The following is a 13,573-nucleotide window of genomic DNA, read 5'->3' on the forward strand; positions in this document are numbered from 1 at the left end:
TTCAGTTTATTATCCCCCTTTCACAGCTGAAATCTATTGCTTCCTTGATTTAAGTTGAGCACAGCTGGCATTGCCTTTTCTATGGCATCCACCAAACATTAACCACGTTTGCAAGTCAGAAACTTCCCCACACCAACAGCTGTCCCTGTCTAGATTTCCCCCACAGACTCAAAAGAAACTGTCCCCAAACTTCTGCCCCAACATGCTGTCTCCTAAATGCCAGGGGGGTGATCTTCTGCTACCTCAATCTCCGCACCTGTCAATGCTAAAATTATTCTATTTTTGCTTTCACATAACTGCTTTCGATACATTAATGCCAGTTATAACTTATAGGTCTTATGAATACCACACACAGAAGCAGATCATAAAAACAGTCTCAATTTTGCTCATCCATATAAACAAAGAATTAATGAGGAAATATTTCATCTTTATTTTATTAAAAGATAACAAGGAGGTACGCATCTCATCCTTTATACCGAATAGAAGGGCCAAGATTTCCCCTCAAATAAATATCCCAAATTCTCTCCCTAATTTACATGCTGCTAATAAATCAAAGAGAAACATAACAAGCCAAAAATCCTGTCTTCAATGAAAGCAGTTGAAGAATCTAAAACGGCCCGTGTCAAAGTGTAACCTGTGAAGATTATTGCCATGTACAGAACCCAAAATGAGATTTGATCAATCCAAATCTCCAAACCCTTTTACTCTTTATCTACAGCAATAATTTAATCTACTATTTAACTTATATTTACAAAACCCCTGCTTCTCATATCTCTGTTTCCATGAATAGCCCCTTCTTCGGTGAAGCAAACAATGCCACCGATACATCAGCAATACTCTTCCGATTTAACTGCGACTTGTAAGACCTTCGCTGCTTTGGCGCATTTGGAGCTTCAATTTCATCTAATCCACTTGGATTCCCAATATCAATTCGAGTTCGGAAAGCTTGAGTTTTTCTTGGTGTGCTATAGGCAAAGTGCCATTCTTTTGCAATCAAAGTCTGTAAACACAAAAGAACCCAAAAATCTTAATCAATATCTAAAAAAAAGCTAATAGCTAATCAAATCAAGAAAAAAAATCTAGATTTAGCACACTTACAGCTTCTCTAATCACTTTAGAGACATGAAAAAGCTGCTTCAAATCATCATGATCCACACCGCACAAAACCCTGATCTGCAAAACCCAAAAATAGAAACTTTTAATAACTAAAATTCTAAAACTCTTCAATTTCAAAACCCCAAAACAAAATCACTCAAGTCAAGAACTTTTAAACTGGGATTGTATAAAAGTAGTATAACTTACCAAAATATCTTGAGGCAGGCTTTCAAGATTAGACTTCTCAGGCTTTAAACTGCGAAGCCTCTTCAACGAGGAAATAAAAGTGGAGTCAAGATTCAACAGATCTTCATCGTTAAGAATATTATTACTGCTCAAAACCCTTTTCCTTCCAAACGAATATGACCTAACAAACTTCAAGCCTAACCCCTCTTCTTCTCCACTCACTAAAGCATCACCACTAACACTCTTTGCCTTCATTGAAATACAATTCTTCCCCAATGCCATCTTTCCAAGATTTCACTTCTTTAAATCACCAAATCTTTTTTACTAAATCTGCAAGCAACAAAAATACAATGGTTAGTTTAGGCTTAATTACAAAACCCTTTAACTATAAGGCAAAAGAAATCTAGAAAATATCAAGCAAAACTTGAAAAGATAGAGAGACAAACCTTTTGCTAAGGGATGGAGATGAGATACAAAACCCTAAATCCTCTGGGTGTGAAAGATATAGAAAGTGTGGGACTCTTTGATGGGAAACAAGTTTGGCTTGCCTTACAAAATAAAATGATAAAGCTTTGCTTAGCTTATATAGTCAAAAAGATTCCCTTTTTATTTTCTTTTTTCTTTTAATCGAGGTGTAGCGATGAAAAAACAAATGTTTAATACATAGGCGGTTAAGAAATATTTGGAAGGGGGTTTCAATTTATTGTTAAAATTTAATTTTTTTAATTTTTTTAAAATTATTTTAATGTACTATATAAAATAATTAAAAATTAAAAATATTATTTTAATACTTTTCTAAACAAAAAATTTTTTTAAAAACAATTATCATGATAATCTTAAACAGTGATAAAATACAATTTTTGAAAGTTTAAAACTTTCTGGGCAAATTATAAGAAATCACCATCGAACTATATTTAATTTTTTTAGTCCCTCTATTTTTTTTTATGCATGTCATTCTTCCCATGGTTTTATTATATATATATATATATATATATATATATATATATATATATATATTAAGAACAACATTATTTTCATAAAAAAAATGTCATTTCAATATAATTTATCAAAGAATCTCTCTCATACATAGAATAATGAGTTCACACCATTTAATGGATGGGATTCTTTAATGAATCTGTTCAATAAAACATTCTTATGTTATTTTTATTTTTTTTCTTGCAAAATTTATTTTGTATTTAAAATATTTAAAATTAAATATGAAAAATTGAATTTTATTTTTGATGCTAAAGTATTAATGATCATTTTTCTTGGAAGGATAAAATTCAGAAGGTCAAATGTGAGTGCATTAAGTAAATTTAATGATTCTTTGGGGAAGGGGAAATGTTGCCACAAGGAGGATAGATGGAGGGTAATATTGATGTAATTAGAAGAAATAGGACTAAATTGAAACCTTATCCATGCGTGGAGGGCATGCTTTTAGTTGCCCCGATATTTTTTATCCTCCACGTGGGTTTGTTTTTTAAAAAATATTACTGGACTAATCCTTTTGGCGGTTAAAGAGAAACTAGCCGTTAGATAGGAACACGTGGCAAGAAACGAGTGGATTCAGGAAGCAACAGGTGAGTCTCTTATCGATGACGTGGCCTTTTTTGTTTTCTACTGTGCTCGATATTTGTCTAAACTGACATCTGTCGTGTCTGTGATATTCTTATTTCGGGCTCCTCCACAACGTGGCGTTATATCATTGGATTGGTGATGCGGGTGATGTATTGGCCATTGGGATGTTACTGATTGGGGGTGGGGATATAGTGTGGATGTACACATGAGAAGGGAGTTGAGGTGCTGGTGGCCAATGGTTTTTTTTTGACTGAAGATTCTAGAAAGCGGCTGGTTGCGGTTGGTCAGTTGCAGGTTTTGCACGATAGCAATCTATCGTGAGTCAACAACACGTCAATGCTCTGGCTTTTTGTTAGGACACAATCTGGTAGAAAGTTGTTCATTTAAGGTAGTTTATAGGCTAGAGGTGTGCTGAGGTGGGGTACTTTTTTTTTTTTTTTTTATAGGTATAATTCATTTAAGTTTTTTTTTCTAGATGAAAATTATTTTTTAAAAAAATTTATTTTTGATATCAGCACATCAAAATAATTTAAAAATATAAAAAAAAATTTAAATAAAAAAAATCAAAAAATCATGAAACTTAATTTCAACTATAAAAACAAATAACCTCTAAAGCACAAACTATAACTCATCAAAAACTAAAAATACATGTTTTCTATGGGTTCCACCTAAAAAGTCCAACCACACCTCCATCCTAAACACACCCTCAAATAAGTTTGGTATTGCAATTCATATATAATTTCACTTTAAATCTTGATTTTATAGAAGTTAAAATAACATATTTATTTATTTATTTTGTATAGAAAAATTCATTTTATCGTAATTTTAACTAAATATATATTTTTTAAAATTACAATTAGAATTTATTTTTAATTTTTTTAAATCATAATCTAAAAAACTATCAAAATATCAAAGACACGTTTACTACATAATCAAGATTAGCATGAGTAAATATTGATTTTATTTTTATATATATATAATTGTGAGTAATCCAATGACATGCAAACAGTAATACATGAAAAAATCAAGCTATTTATATATATAAAAAAACAACATCTGAATAAACTCTCAGAAGTTTCTCAACCATCATAACTAGATGAGTTGAAGTTTTTGGGTAAGCCTCTATTCTAATATTGTTCTTCCGTAAATCATTTAATAGAAGATTCTAATCAGTGATGATCCCCTGCTCTTTTGTGTGTCATTAGATCTATGGACTTTTGGTAGGTTTAAAGAGTTTGACTCCTTTAATTGACTCAAGGGCTAGGCATGATCCGACGCTAATCTAGTTTAGAAATGATGACTTTAATAATGGTTTGGAAGTAGTTGTGTTTTAACAATATGATATATTTGAAAAATTATTAAATTAATATTTTTAGTGTTTTTTAATTATTTTGATGTGCTAATATTAAAAATATTAAAAATTATTTTAATATATTTTTAAGTTAAAAGTATTTTTATAAAATATCAGATCAATCAAGAGTCAAGATCTATCTTGACTAACCTGTATAATATACGACTTGAGTTATAAAATCATAATAACCTCATAAAAACAAAGCGAAACAAATTAAAAAGTATAATTCCTAATAAACAAAAATGCTAAATGCTAAAAATAAAAAATAAAATATTAAAATTAAAAAAAAATAACTTGAGTCAATTAAGTAAACTCATTAAACCCTCCATCCGAGTCATGAGAATAAAATTTTTCCATAAAAAGCATATTGAAAAATATTACGTAGTTCATCTCTCAATCAACCTATTGTTGAATGACTAAATAAAAAAAATAGTCAACCCGAGTTAACTCAATTGAAAAGAAAGCAAATTGAAAAAAAGAACTTGGGTTTTCAGATAAGGATAACCTTGAAGAAAGCAAATTGAAAAAAATTAAGAAACTCAATTCACAAACTAACATAACGTTTAAGGATGAAATTGAAAAAATATTTGATTAAAAAAAAAAGAGTCAACCCGAGTTAACTCACCAAATTCACAATTCAAGTCATAAGATTGAGATAAACCCATATAAACTAAAGTGAAAAGGAATTACGAAGCTCAATCTCCAACTAACTCGATGTTAAAGGATAAAATCAGGAAAAAATCAACTTTAAAAAATAACCTAAAAAGCTCTAAAGTCAACCTAAGCTCATCTTCTAAACCCATGAATCGAGTCATGAGATTAGGATTACCCTATAGAAAAAATAAAAAAAATCACGAAACTCAAATCTCAATCAACCCATTGATGATGGATAAAATTGAAAAAAAAAATAAACTAAAAAAAAAATCTAAAACAAAATAAATAACAATCAAAAGAATGAGAATCAAATTTGAAATAAAAATAAAACGTTAAAAACCCTTTTCTATTTGGAAGAGAATGGATACAAGAATCAAGGGGAGGAGAAGGAAAAAAAAGAAAAGAAAAATAAGCTCTCATACTCTTCCACTAACAACACGTGTCACACTACCGAGATGAAATGAGCATGGATGAACAATATTTCGCCCACATTTTTCAGGCAACCAAAAAATATTGTTAAGTTCAATCCCAAATAAACTCAATTTTAAAAAAGATTAAATTGAAAAACAAAATGAGTGATCAAAAAGATTGGGGTGGATCTTTTCATTGCTTGTGTAATTTAGTCCTTTATTCTTTAAAGAAAAATGATTGAATGTTCAAATTATGTTCTTGTAATTTTAATTATTTTAAATTAATAAATTTTAATTTAACTTTTTTAAATTAAGCATCAATCAAGTGATGGATTTTTTTCCCAGCACCTCGAGATCTCATAATTAAGATAGATAAAACAAACTACCAAATTCAATTCTAAATAAACACAACTTCAAAGAAAAATATCAGGAAAAGAGAACATTGAGGAACCAAAATAAAATAGAAAACAAAGGATCAAAATAAATAAAAAAAACATTATAAATCACTATTATAATTATAATTCACACTGAAGTTTCTCCACACCATTTAATTTTACTACAATAATTCATAGTAAAATGAGCGTGGATAAGCAATATTTTTCAAACACCCTTTAATTTTGCTTTTAAATATTGGATGTAAACGCAACTATATCAAGTGCGTGATGTACTCTCTATGATGATGATACTTTGACTCCTAAAAGCACATAATGTTTCTAGAACAAAATAAACTTTATTCATTGCATTAGTCATGTTGGGGGCGGGAGTTCATACTCCCCATTCTCCCTCCCTCCACCCACCACAAAGCTATTATATATATATATATATATATATTAACCATAGTTTTGAAATTGATCTAGCACAACAATTCAATCAATTTAAAGCTTTGATCACTAGAATAAAAAACTCAAGTATAAAAACCATATTATTTTTTAAAAAAAATCTTAAATTAATTTAAATTAACTTAATTTACGTGCAATTATTGCCGAGTTTCTTAACTATGTTTTAAAATTGAAGTTGAATATCATAATATAATGACTTTTTTTGTTTTACAAAATTTAATGAAGCTTAGGCCATAATTAATAGCGAAGTGAAGTGAGCTTGGTCAAGAGAATCATAGCAATGATTACACACACAAACGATCATCAATTAATTGACCATACCCTTTCATTAATTGAAAGTAAAAGTAAGGTTTCGTCTAGATTTGGAATAAGAAATTGATTTATTCTCCATTTGGGAAAGCTAGTCTAAAGATACCGCCAAGTTAAAATAAATAAATAAATGACGTTAACAAATTAAAAATTATAATTATCTACAAATCTATCATTTATTCTCCATTTGGGAAAGCTAGTCTAGAGATACCGCCAAATTAAAATAAGTAAATAAATAAATGACGTTAACAAATTAAAAATTATAATTATCTACAAATCTATCATTTATTCTCCATTTGGGAAAGCTAGTCTAGAGATACCGCCAAATTAGAATAAATAATAAATGACGTTAACAAATTAAAAATTATAGTTAACTATAAATCTATCATTTATTCTCCATTTGGGAAAGCTAGTCTAAAGATACCGCCACGTTAAAATAAATAAATAAATAAATAATGGGATTTTTAAATGATTCCAAGGACAAAATAGCATTGAAATATGAGATAACATTAAGGGTATAATTGATATGATCAATTGATAAAGGGTAATATTGAAAACTCTAGTATATGTCAGGGGCATATCTTTTGTTATACTTAGCTATTGATTGCTTCCTCTTCTTTCTCCTTAAAAGAAGAGCCGAAACCAAGAAAAATAAAGAAGAGCATCTTTTCTTTTCTGCACTCCAATGTTTTTTTACTATATTTATTATGGTTATTTAGTTGTGAAATGGTTCTTTAATATAATGATAATTTTATTTGGATTTTAATAATTTTATTTTCAATTATTATGTATATGATACAAAGATATTAATCCTAATAATAAATGGTATGTTCGAGTTCAATTCAATTTTATTTATTAATCCTAATAATAAATGGTATGTTCGAGTTCAATTCAATTTTATTTATTCTTTAAATTTTTAAATATATTTTTAACATGGCTTTATCACATTTGATTTTTAATCATGCATAACACATAAAATATAGAAATATTATTTTGATATTTTTTAATTGATTTAACAATTATAAAATATTTGGTTTCTTACAAAAGCAAATATTTTATTCATTTCTTTTATTTTATAGCCCGACAAAAATCATGTCTTTTTTTTAATTAGAAATATAATTTTTCAAGTAAAAACCTGCCAAGATCTGTAAAGAAATTTTAAACTAGAAAATAGAAAATAATGTTTCGAACAAAAGAATAATTAGTTTGTTGAAACAATAAAAAAAACAACAAAATATATATTTTCTTTTCACTGAAAATTCTTGTGCAATTTTTTTAAAAAACTTATCCATATCTAATCATTCAAAAACAAAAATGAAAATACATTACCCCAAAAACCTTTAATCTCATTTAAAAAGCATAACACAATTAAATGATTTTTTTAATATCATAGTTATTATATATCTAAATAGAAAATATTATCTTAAAATATATATAAAAATAAGGTGATTCAAAAATATTCAATCAAGATACATTTAAATATGTTGACATTTTGTATATCTAAATATGTTTATTAATATAAATTTTTAATCACCAAAATTCAACTCTAGTAATTGAAAAATTAGGGTTTGAGTTTTCAAACTCAAAAAACTTAATTTTCAATATTTTTTCAATTAAAAATACTAAAAAAATCTTTAAAACATTAACAACCCTATTTTAAGGGCAAAACACATTTTATTATCCCAAAAACTTAAAATAAAATCAAACCAAAATTTTCAAACTCCAATACATTTTTTCTAGAATTATTAGAAATCTAAATCACTTTTATTAAATTCTTCTCATCAAGATGAAGACCTTGATATTAAAATTAAGTTTTTAGAAATCTAAATCACTTTTTTTTTTCACATTTACTACTAGAGAGATATAACTTCAGATCTCAATATATAAACCTATAATTAAACTATGATATAACCTCTGCTGTTGAGCTTTCATTTCCCCCCTAACTTAAAAATTGACAAGGCACCTGAAAATCCTACATTATTTGGTCTAAGACTGCGATCTGAAGTGCATTTTTTAGCTTCAAAATCTCTAAGGCCAATCCTTCTCGACTAGTACCAGGTCTTTGAGTGCATTGGACAAACAGAAGTGTCATTCAAGTGCTCAAACACAGCTATTTGGGCTCCTGGAGATGCTTTCCAAGACTGCAGATATTGATAAAACGCTTGTAAATTTGGTGTAAGAACTCTGGCATGTCTAGACTTGGGAGTGACCAGCACTAGTTTCTCCAGGAAAGTTGCCCTCTCCAGGAAAAACTTCACCAGCATCATTTCATCTTTCTGAAACTTAAATCCTGGCAGTTTGATGAACTTCAGGCAGTCAAAGGATGCGCTGTATTTCTGGAAAGATTGTCGATTATGCAATTCCCAATACGGCCCACGTACGAAGCAAAAATCTTTGAGCTGCAAAGATTTATTATCAACCATCAAATTAGAGTAATTAGTTCTGTTAATATATTCCAAAAAGGTTGTGATTGGTGTTAATACAATCGACCAGGACGAGAACTCAACTCACATCGATGAATATCTTCTCCAGGCTAGGGCAATGCTTCAGGAAAGAAATAATATCATAAGGATTACAGTAAATTGCGCCTTCCATGATCAAATGAAATTCTTTCAAATTCCCAAAAAAGAATTGCATCTCCCTCAGTTTTCCTCCAATAAACTTTGGAGATAGGCCCTGAATATATAAGTAAACCATAACATTGAGTTAATATACCAGCAATATTATATACCGCTCAAAAAGAAGAACGGGATAGAAAATATATGATCAGACAATAAAAAAGACATGCATGGAAACATACCTCAAGAAAAGTACTAGTAGTGGTGAGAACTTGAATAGGGTGGAGATCATAGACAAGATTTCTCACTCGAAAAGTCTCTGTAAAGCCCTTTGAAGGTCTGAAACTGAGCATCACATCTTTCAATTGAGGGACGATGTTAAATTTGATAAAACAAACATGTCCACAATAGTGGAATGAACGTAGATTTGGTGCATCAATGTAAATCCTCAGAATCTCCTGGCAATCTCCGACCTTTAACACCTTAAACGTCTTTTGGGCAAAGATTTTCAAATGAAAAATCCTATGACAGTGTGCTAAATCTAGAGTCTCAAGGAAGAAGCAATTCTGAAATAAAGTATCTATCAATGTTGGTGTTATAATGATCTTTCTAAGAACAAGAGTGTTCAAAACATGCAGACCTTTCAACTTTGGTGGAAGATCAAGTTGACACAAAGTAAGCTTCAAAATCTTCAAGGACTCAGCTTCATAAACATCAGAATTGAGTTTAAAAGGCCATCTTCCTTCAAAAACATTTCCGCTTTGATAAAATTCCAAATCGAGTTCTTCAACACCCTTTTCAATTGATTTCCTGATCCACTTCTCGACCAATAATTCCTCTCTGTTTGGATCAAAACATAATCGAAAACTTAAGATTCTCGAGCCTGCATGGCGATCAAAAACCTTATTAACGATAGATTTAAAACCATCAGGACTACGACCCCTTGCAAAATCATTATCAAAGTCTAATCTACGATTGAAGTTCCAAGAATTCTTGAATCTCGTCGATAGAATTCCAATCTGCATAGCTTTTTTGATAGGCAAGAAAGAGAAAATCATATCAAGAACATCATCAGGAAGATCAACACTATGATCAACGTGAGTAAAACTAGTGTTAGCATGATCGAGATGATGATAACTCGAATGATACTGCCTCTTTAGTCTCTTACGTGAAATCTGTAAGAATGTTTGGCTCTCTCTTTCTGGTGAAGCCATTGAGAGAAACCCTTTCTACCTCGAACTTTCTTGTTGCTGTGATGGCTATAAATGTTAAATAAGCAGAGAAATTATAAGAGAATTTGCACCAAGCTTTTGTAATTGTTTTTGAATTTGTTTTTCTGTTCAGAGGCCTTGGCTTCTACGTTAGCTCGCCCTTTCGGTCTCTTGAAACACGCTGATGTAGGCAACTAAGTAGATCACAGCACTGATGTGGCTGTGATACTACATTAGGTTACCGGGTCAGCATACAATAAAATCTTAATTAGGAGTCGTTTTCCGCGTGTGTAGAACTTGGAAGGGACGCAAAATTATGAATTTTTCCTCACATTTTAGACTCATTCTTCAAGGAAGTATTAATGGCTTCCAACTTACTTTTGAATATAGGATCATTCTATGATGAAACCATGAACAACTCAAATTCAGCTTGATTTATTATAAAAAAACTAAAATCAATCATAAAACTTCTAACATTATCTTTACAATTCATTATTTTTTAATTCACTTCTTAATAAATCAAGTTAGGTTTTATAAAACAAATATATATAATCACACGCAAGCGCACATACAACAGTTCACGATAACCACTAATTGTTGTTTTTCTTTTTTTGTCCCAAGCTTCTGAACAATGAAAGAAGGAGAAGCATTTATGATCTGTGCTGGCAAAAGTGCTTTTTGGTGAAGAATATTTATGGTAAACACTTAACTTTCCGAATGGAAATCTTTAAGGACACATATAAATAAAGCAGCAGGTTGAATCTGCTAAGGTCTCAGGTCATTAGGTTAAGCTGCTCAACTCTATTAATTAGGCTTGCTTCTGTATTTCTTACTTTATTAATTATGCTTGCTTCTGTATTTCTTGTAGTTGGAGATTCAAATATCACAGTCCTCGTGTTTTCCATTGTTTTTCAAGCCACCAAAGTGGCAACGTATCCCAGTACAGTAGCCATGGTTAATTTCATGCTAATATAAGGTTCTAAGTTCATGCACTAGGGCAGTATAAATTAATTCCTTCTATACAACACACGATAATCTCCTCAGCCATCCACACATATATATTGAAAAAGATACGAAGGATGCGAAAGGTCTGTGCATTGTGTTGGGCAATCTGCATTCTCAGCGCTAAATCTTGAACACCTTAAGCTTTTTTACTAGTCTGATTGATCCACACACTCCAGACCTCGATTCTTGGCTTTGATCCAATATTTCCGAAGATCGTTTGCTTCACTAGCTAGCCTCTGTCATTTTCAATTGATCTTTTTAATATATGAAAACGCAAGACAAAAGGCCTGCATAAGGCAAATGTAAACTAGCAACCTGCTAAGTGGCAAGAACCTGCTAATTAGCATCGACATTAAAAGCTCCATATATAATCAAATTAATTACTATATATTCCCTTTTTAGAGATGAGTTTTTTTTTTAGATAATGAAAATCACCATATATTGATAATTATGATATGTATATAAATAAGGATAAATATTTATCGTAAATAGAAACAAAAATATGGAAAAAAAAATCTATTCACAAACAAAATAATATATACTCCGAATTTATATATATAAAAATAGAGTTAGAGAAAGAAAAATAGGAACTTCCTATTCAAATGTAATATTTCTCCATCAAGAAAACTTTCAAATTTATACCGAATTTAAAATAAAACATTTCGAAAGTTCTTAATTTGCGGTTTTTCTATCAAGTTTTTCGCTTTTTTTTTTCAAATAAAAAGTGATCAATACAATTTTTTTATATACAAGTATTTTTTAGCAATGTAAGAGATTACAAATGATATATTTTTTTTTCTTATATTTAGTTAGTGTTATAAACTTAATTTTTATTATAAATTTCATATAAAGGTTTTTTTTTTAGTTAATAATATAACTTTTTCAAGATAATTTTTAATTTGAATGAGATAAAATTAATATTTTGTAATTAGATTATCACAAATAAAAAATATTAATGACTATTATAAAATATGGTTTTGATTTTTATTAAAAATAATTGTAATTTTGATTTATTTTTTAGTGTGAAAAATTGTTTTTATTTTTAATAAATGAAAACATTTTCTAATTTTCTATTAGAAAACGAAAAATTACTTTATGTTAGTGAACATAACCGAAAGCTTTTTCATAATAAAAAGAGAGAAAATGTAATTTTACCAATAATATCATCTCATCAAAGTTTAATTATTATCTTTATTTGTCATTATCTCTTAATAATACTAATTATAATAGTCCAAGTGAAAATTATTTTCCATACTTAACACAAACTCTGCATATGTGTAATAACAATAACTATGATAATTAAAAGAAATAAATAAAACTAGATAATGTTTTAAAAACTTTTCACATTGGGAAAATTAAAGGGTTATTTTGGTTAAACAAAAAACATTTAATATCTATTGTTACCAATACATTTTACTATCTAAATTTTTAATTAAAGAGGTTTATGTAGGTTAGGATGATTAGTGATCAGAAACAATGGCCTAAAAATGATAGTCAATAAGAATACATTATGGTTCTTTACTCAATTTCCATTAAAGGAAAATACATTTATTATTATCCTATGCGTTCTATTCCAATTTATAAATTATTACCCACGTGTTAGACAAAATTTATTATTTCACAAATATATTGATATATCTAAAATGAACACTAAATCATTAATTCATGTTATGCTGAGGTAAAATCAATATTTTTTTTAAATATAAAAAAATATTTAGATATTGTTAATATTTTTTTTAAGTTAATCTAATGTGACTTTATTCACTTTGCGGCTCCAAAAGTTACCAAAATGACTTGTGAAAACGTATTTTGACTTAGAAAATTTTTTAATATGACATCTTTTTTTATATTAAGATTATAATATATTTGATTGTTTTAGATCAAATCAGGTTAATATGTCAAATCCACAACTTAAGTTATGAGATTATGATAACCACATAGAAAAAAAATCAAAACAAATTATGAAACTCAATTCTTAATTAACCCAATGTTGAATGATGAGATATAAAAAATTTCATTTAAAAAAGTATTTATATATAGAAAGCAAATTGAAATAAATTACGAAATTCAATTTCTAATCAGCTCAATGTTAAAGGATGAAATTTTAAAAAAAACATAAAAAACAACTTGAGTTAATCTGCCAAAATCATGACTCAGGTCATAAAACTAAAATAATTTCATAGAAATAAAATTGAAAACATGACATAATTTAACCTGAATTAACTTGTCAAACTCGTGATCCTGATTATGAAATCGAGACAACCCTATAAAAAATAAATTAAAACAAATTATGAAACTTAATTCTTAACCAACCATGGCAGATCCAATGTTGAATAATGAAATTTGTAAAAAAAAATCAATTAAAAAAATAATACAA

General features: G+C 28.7%; 2 protein-coding genes across 2 annotated transcripts; both read right to left on the minus strand.

Moving 5' to 3' along the window:
- Nucleotides 1–406: 406 nt before the first annotated feature.
- On the minus strand, nt 407–1,841 carry LOC133703165 (F-box protein At1g61340-like). Its single transcript, XM_062127616.1, has 4 exons — nt 1,728–1,841; nt 1,303–1,611; nt 1,099–1,173; nt 407–1,000 (listed from the first exon to the last, which is right to left on the minus strand). The coding sequence occupies exons 2-4, from the start codon at nt 1,561–1,563 to the stop codon at nt 767–769; spliced, it is 570 nt and encodes a 189-aa protein (XP_061983600.1). The 5' UTR covers nt 1,564–1,611; nt 1,728–1,841; the 3' UTR covers nt 407–766.
- Nucleotides 1,842–8,470: 6,629 nt separating this feature from the next.
- On the minus strand, nt 8,471–10,194 carry LOC133703653 (putative FBD-associated F-box protein At1g61330). The gene is made up of 3 exons (XM_062128266.1): nt 9,223–10,194; nt 8,934–9,098; nt 8,471–8,821 (listed from the first exon to the last, which is right to left on the minus strand). The coding sequence occupies exons 1-3, from the start codon at nt 10,192–10,194 to the stop codon at nt 8,471–8,473; spliced, it is 1,488 nt and encodes a 495-aa protein (XP_061984250.1).
- Nucleotides 10,195–13,573: the final 3,379 nt, after the last annotated feature.

This window comes from Populus nigra, chromosome 9, assembly GCF_951802175.1.
Source record: "Populus nigra chromosome 9, ddPopNigr1.1, whole genome shotgun sequence".
NCBI lineage: Eukaryota > Viridiplantae > Streptophyta > Magnoliopsida > Malpighiales > Salicaceae > Populus > Populus nigra.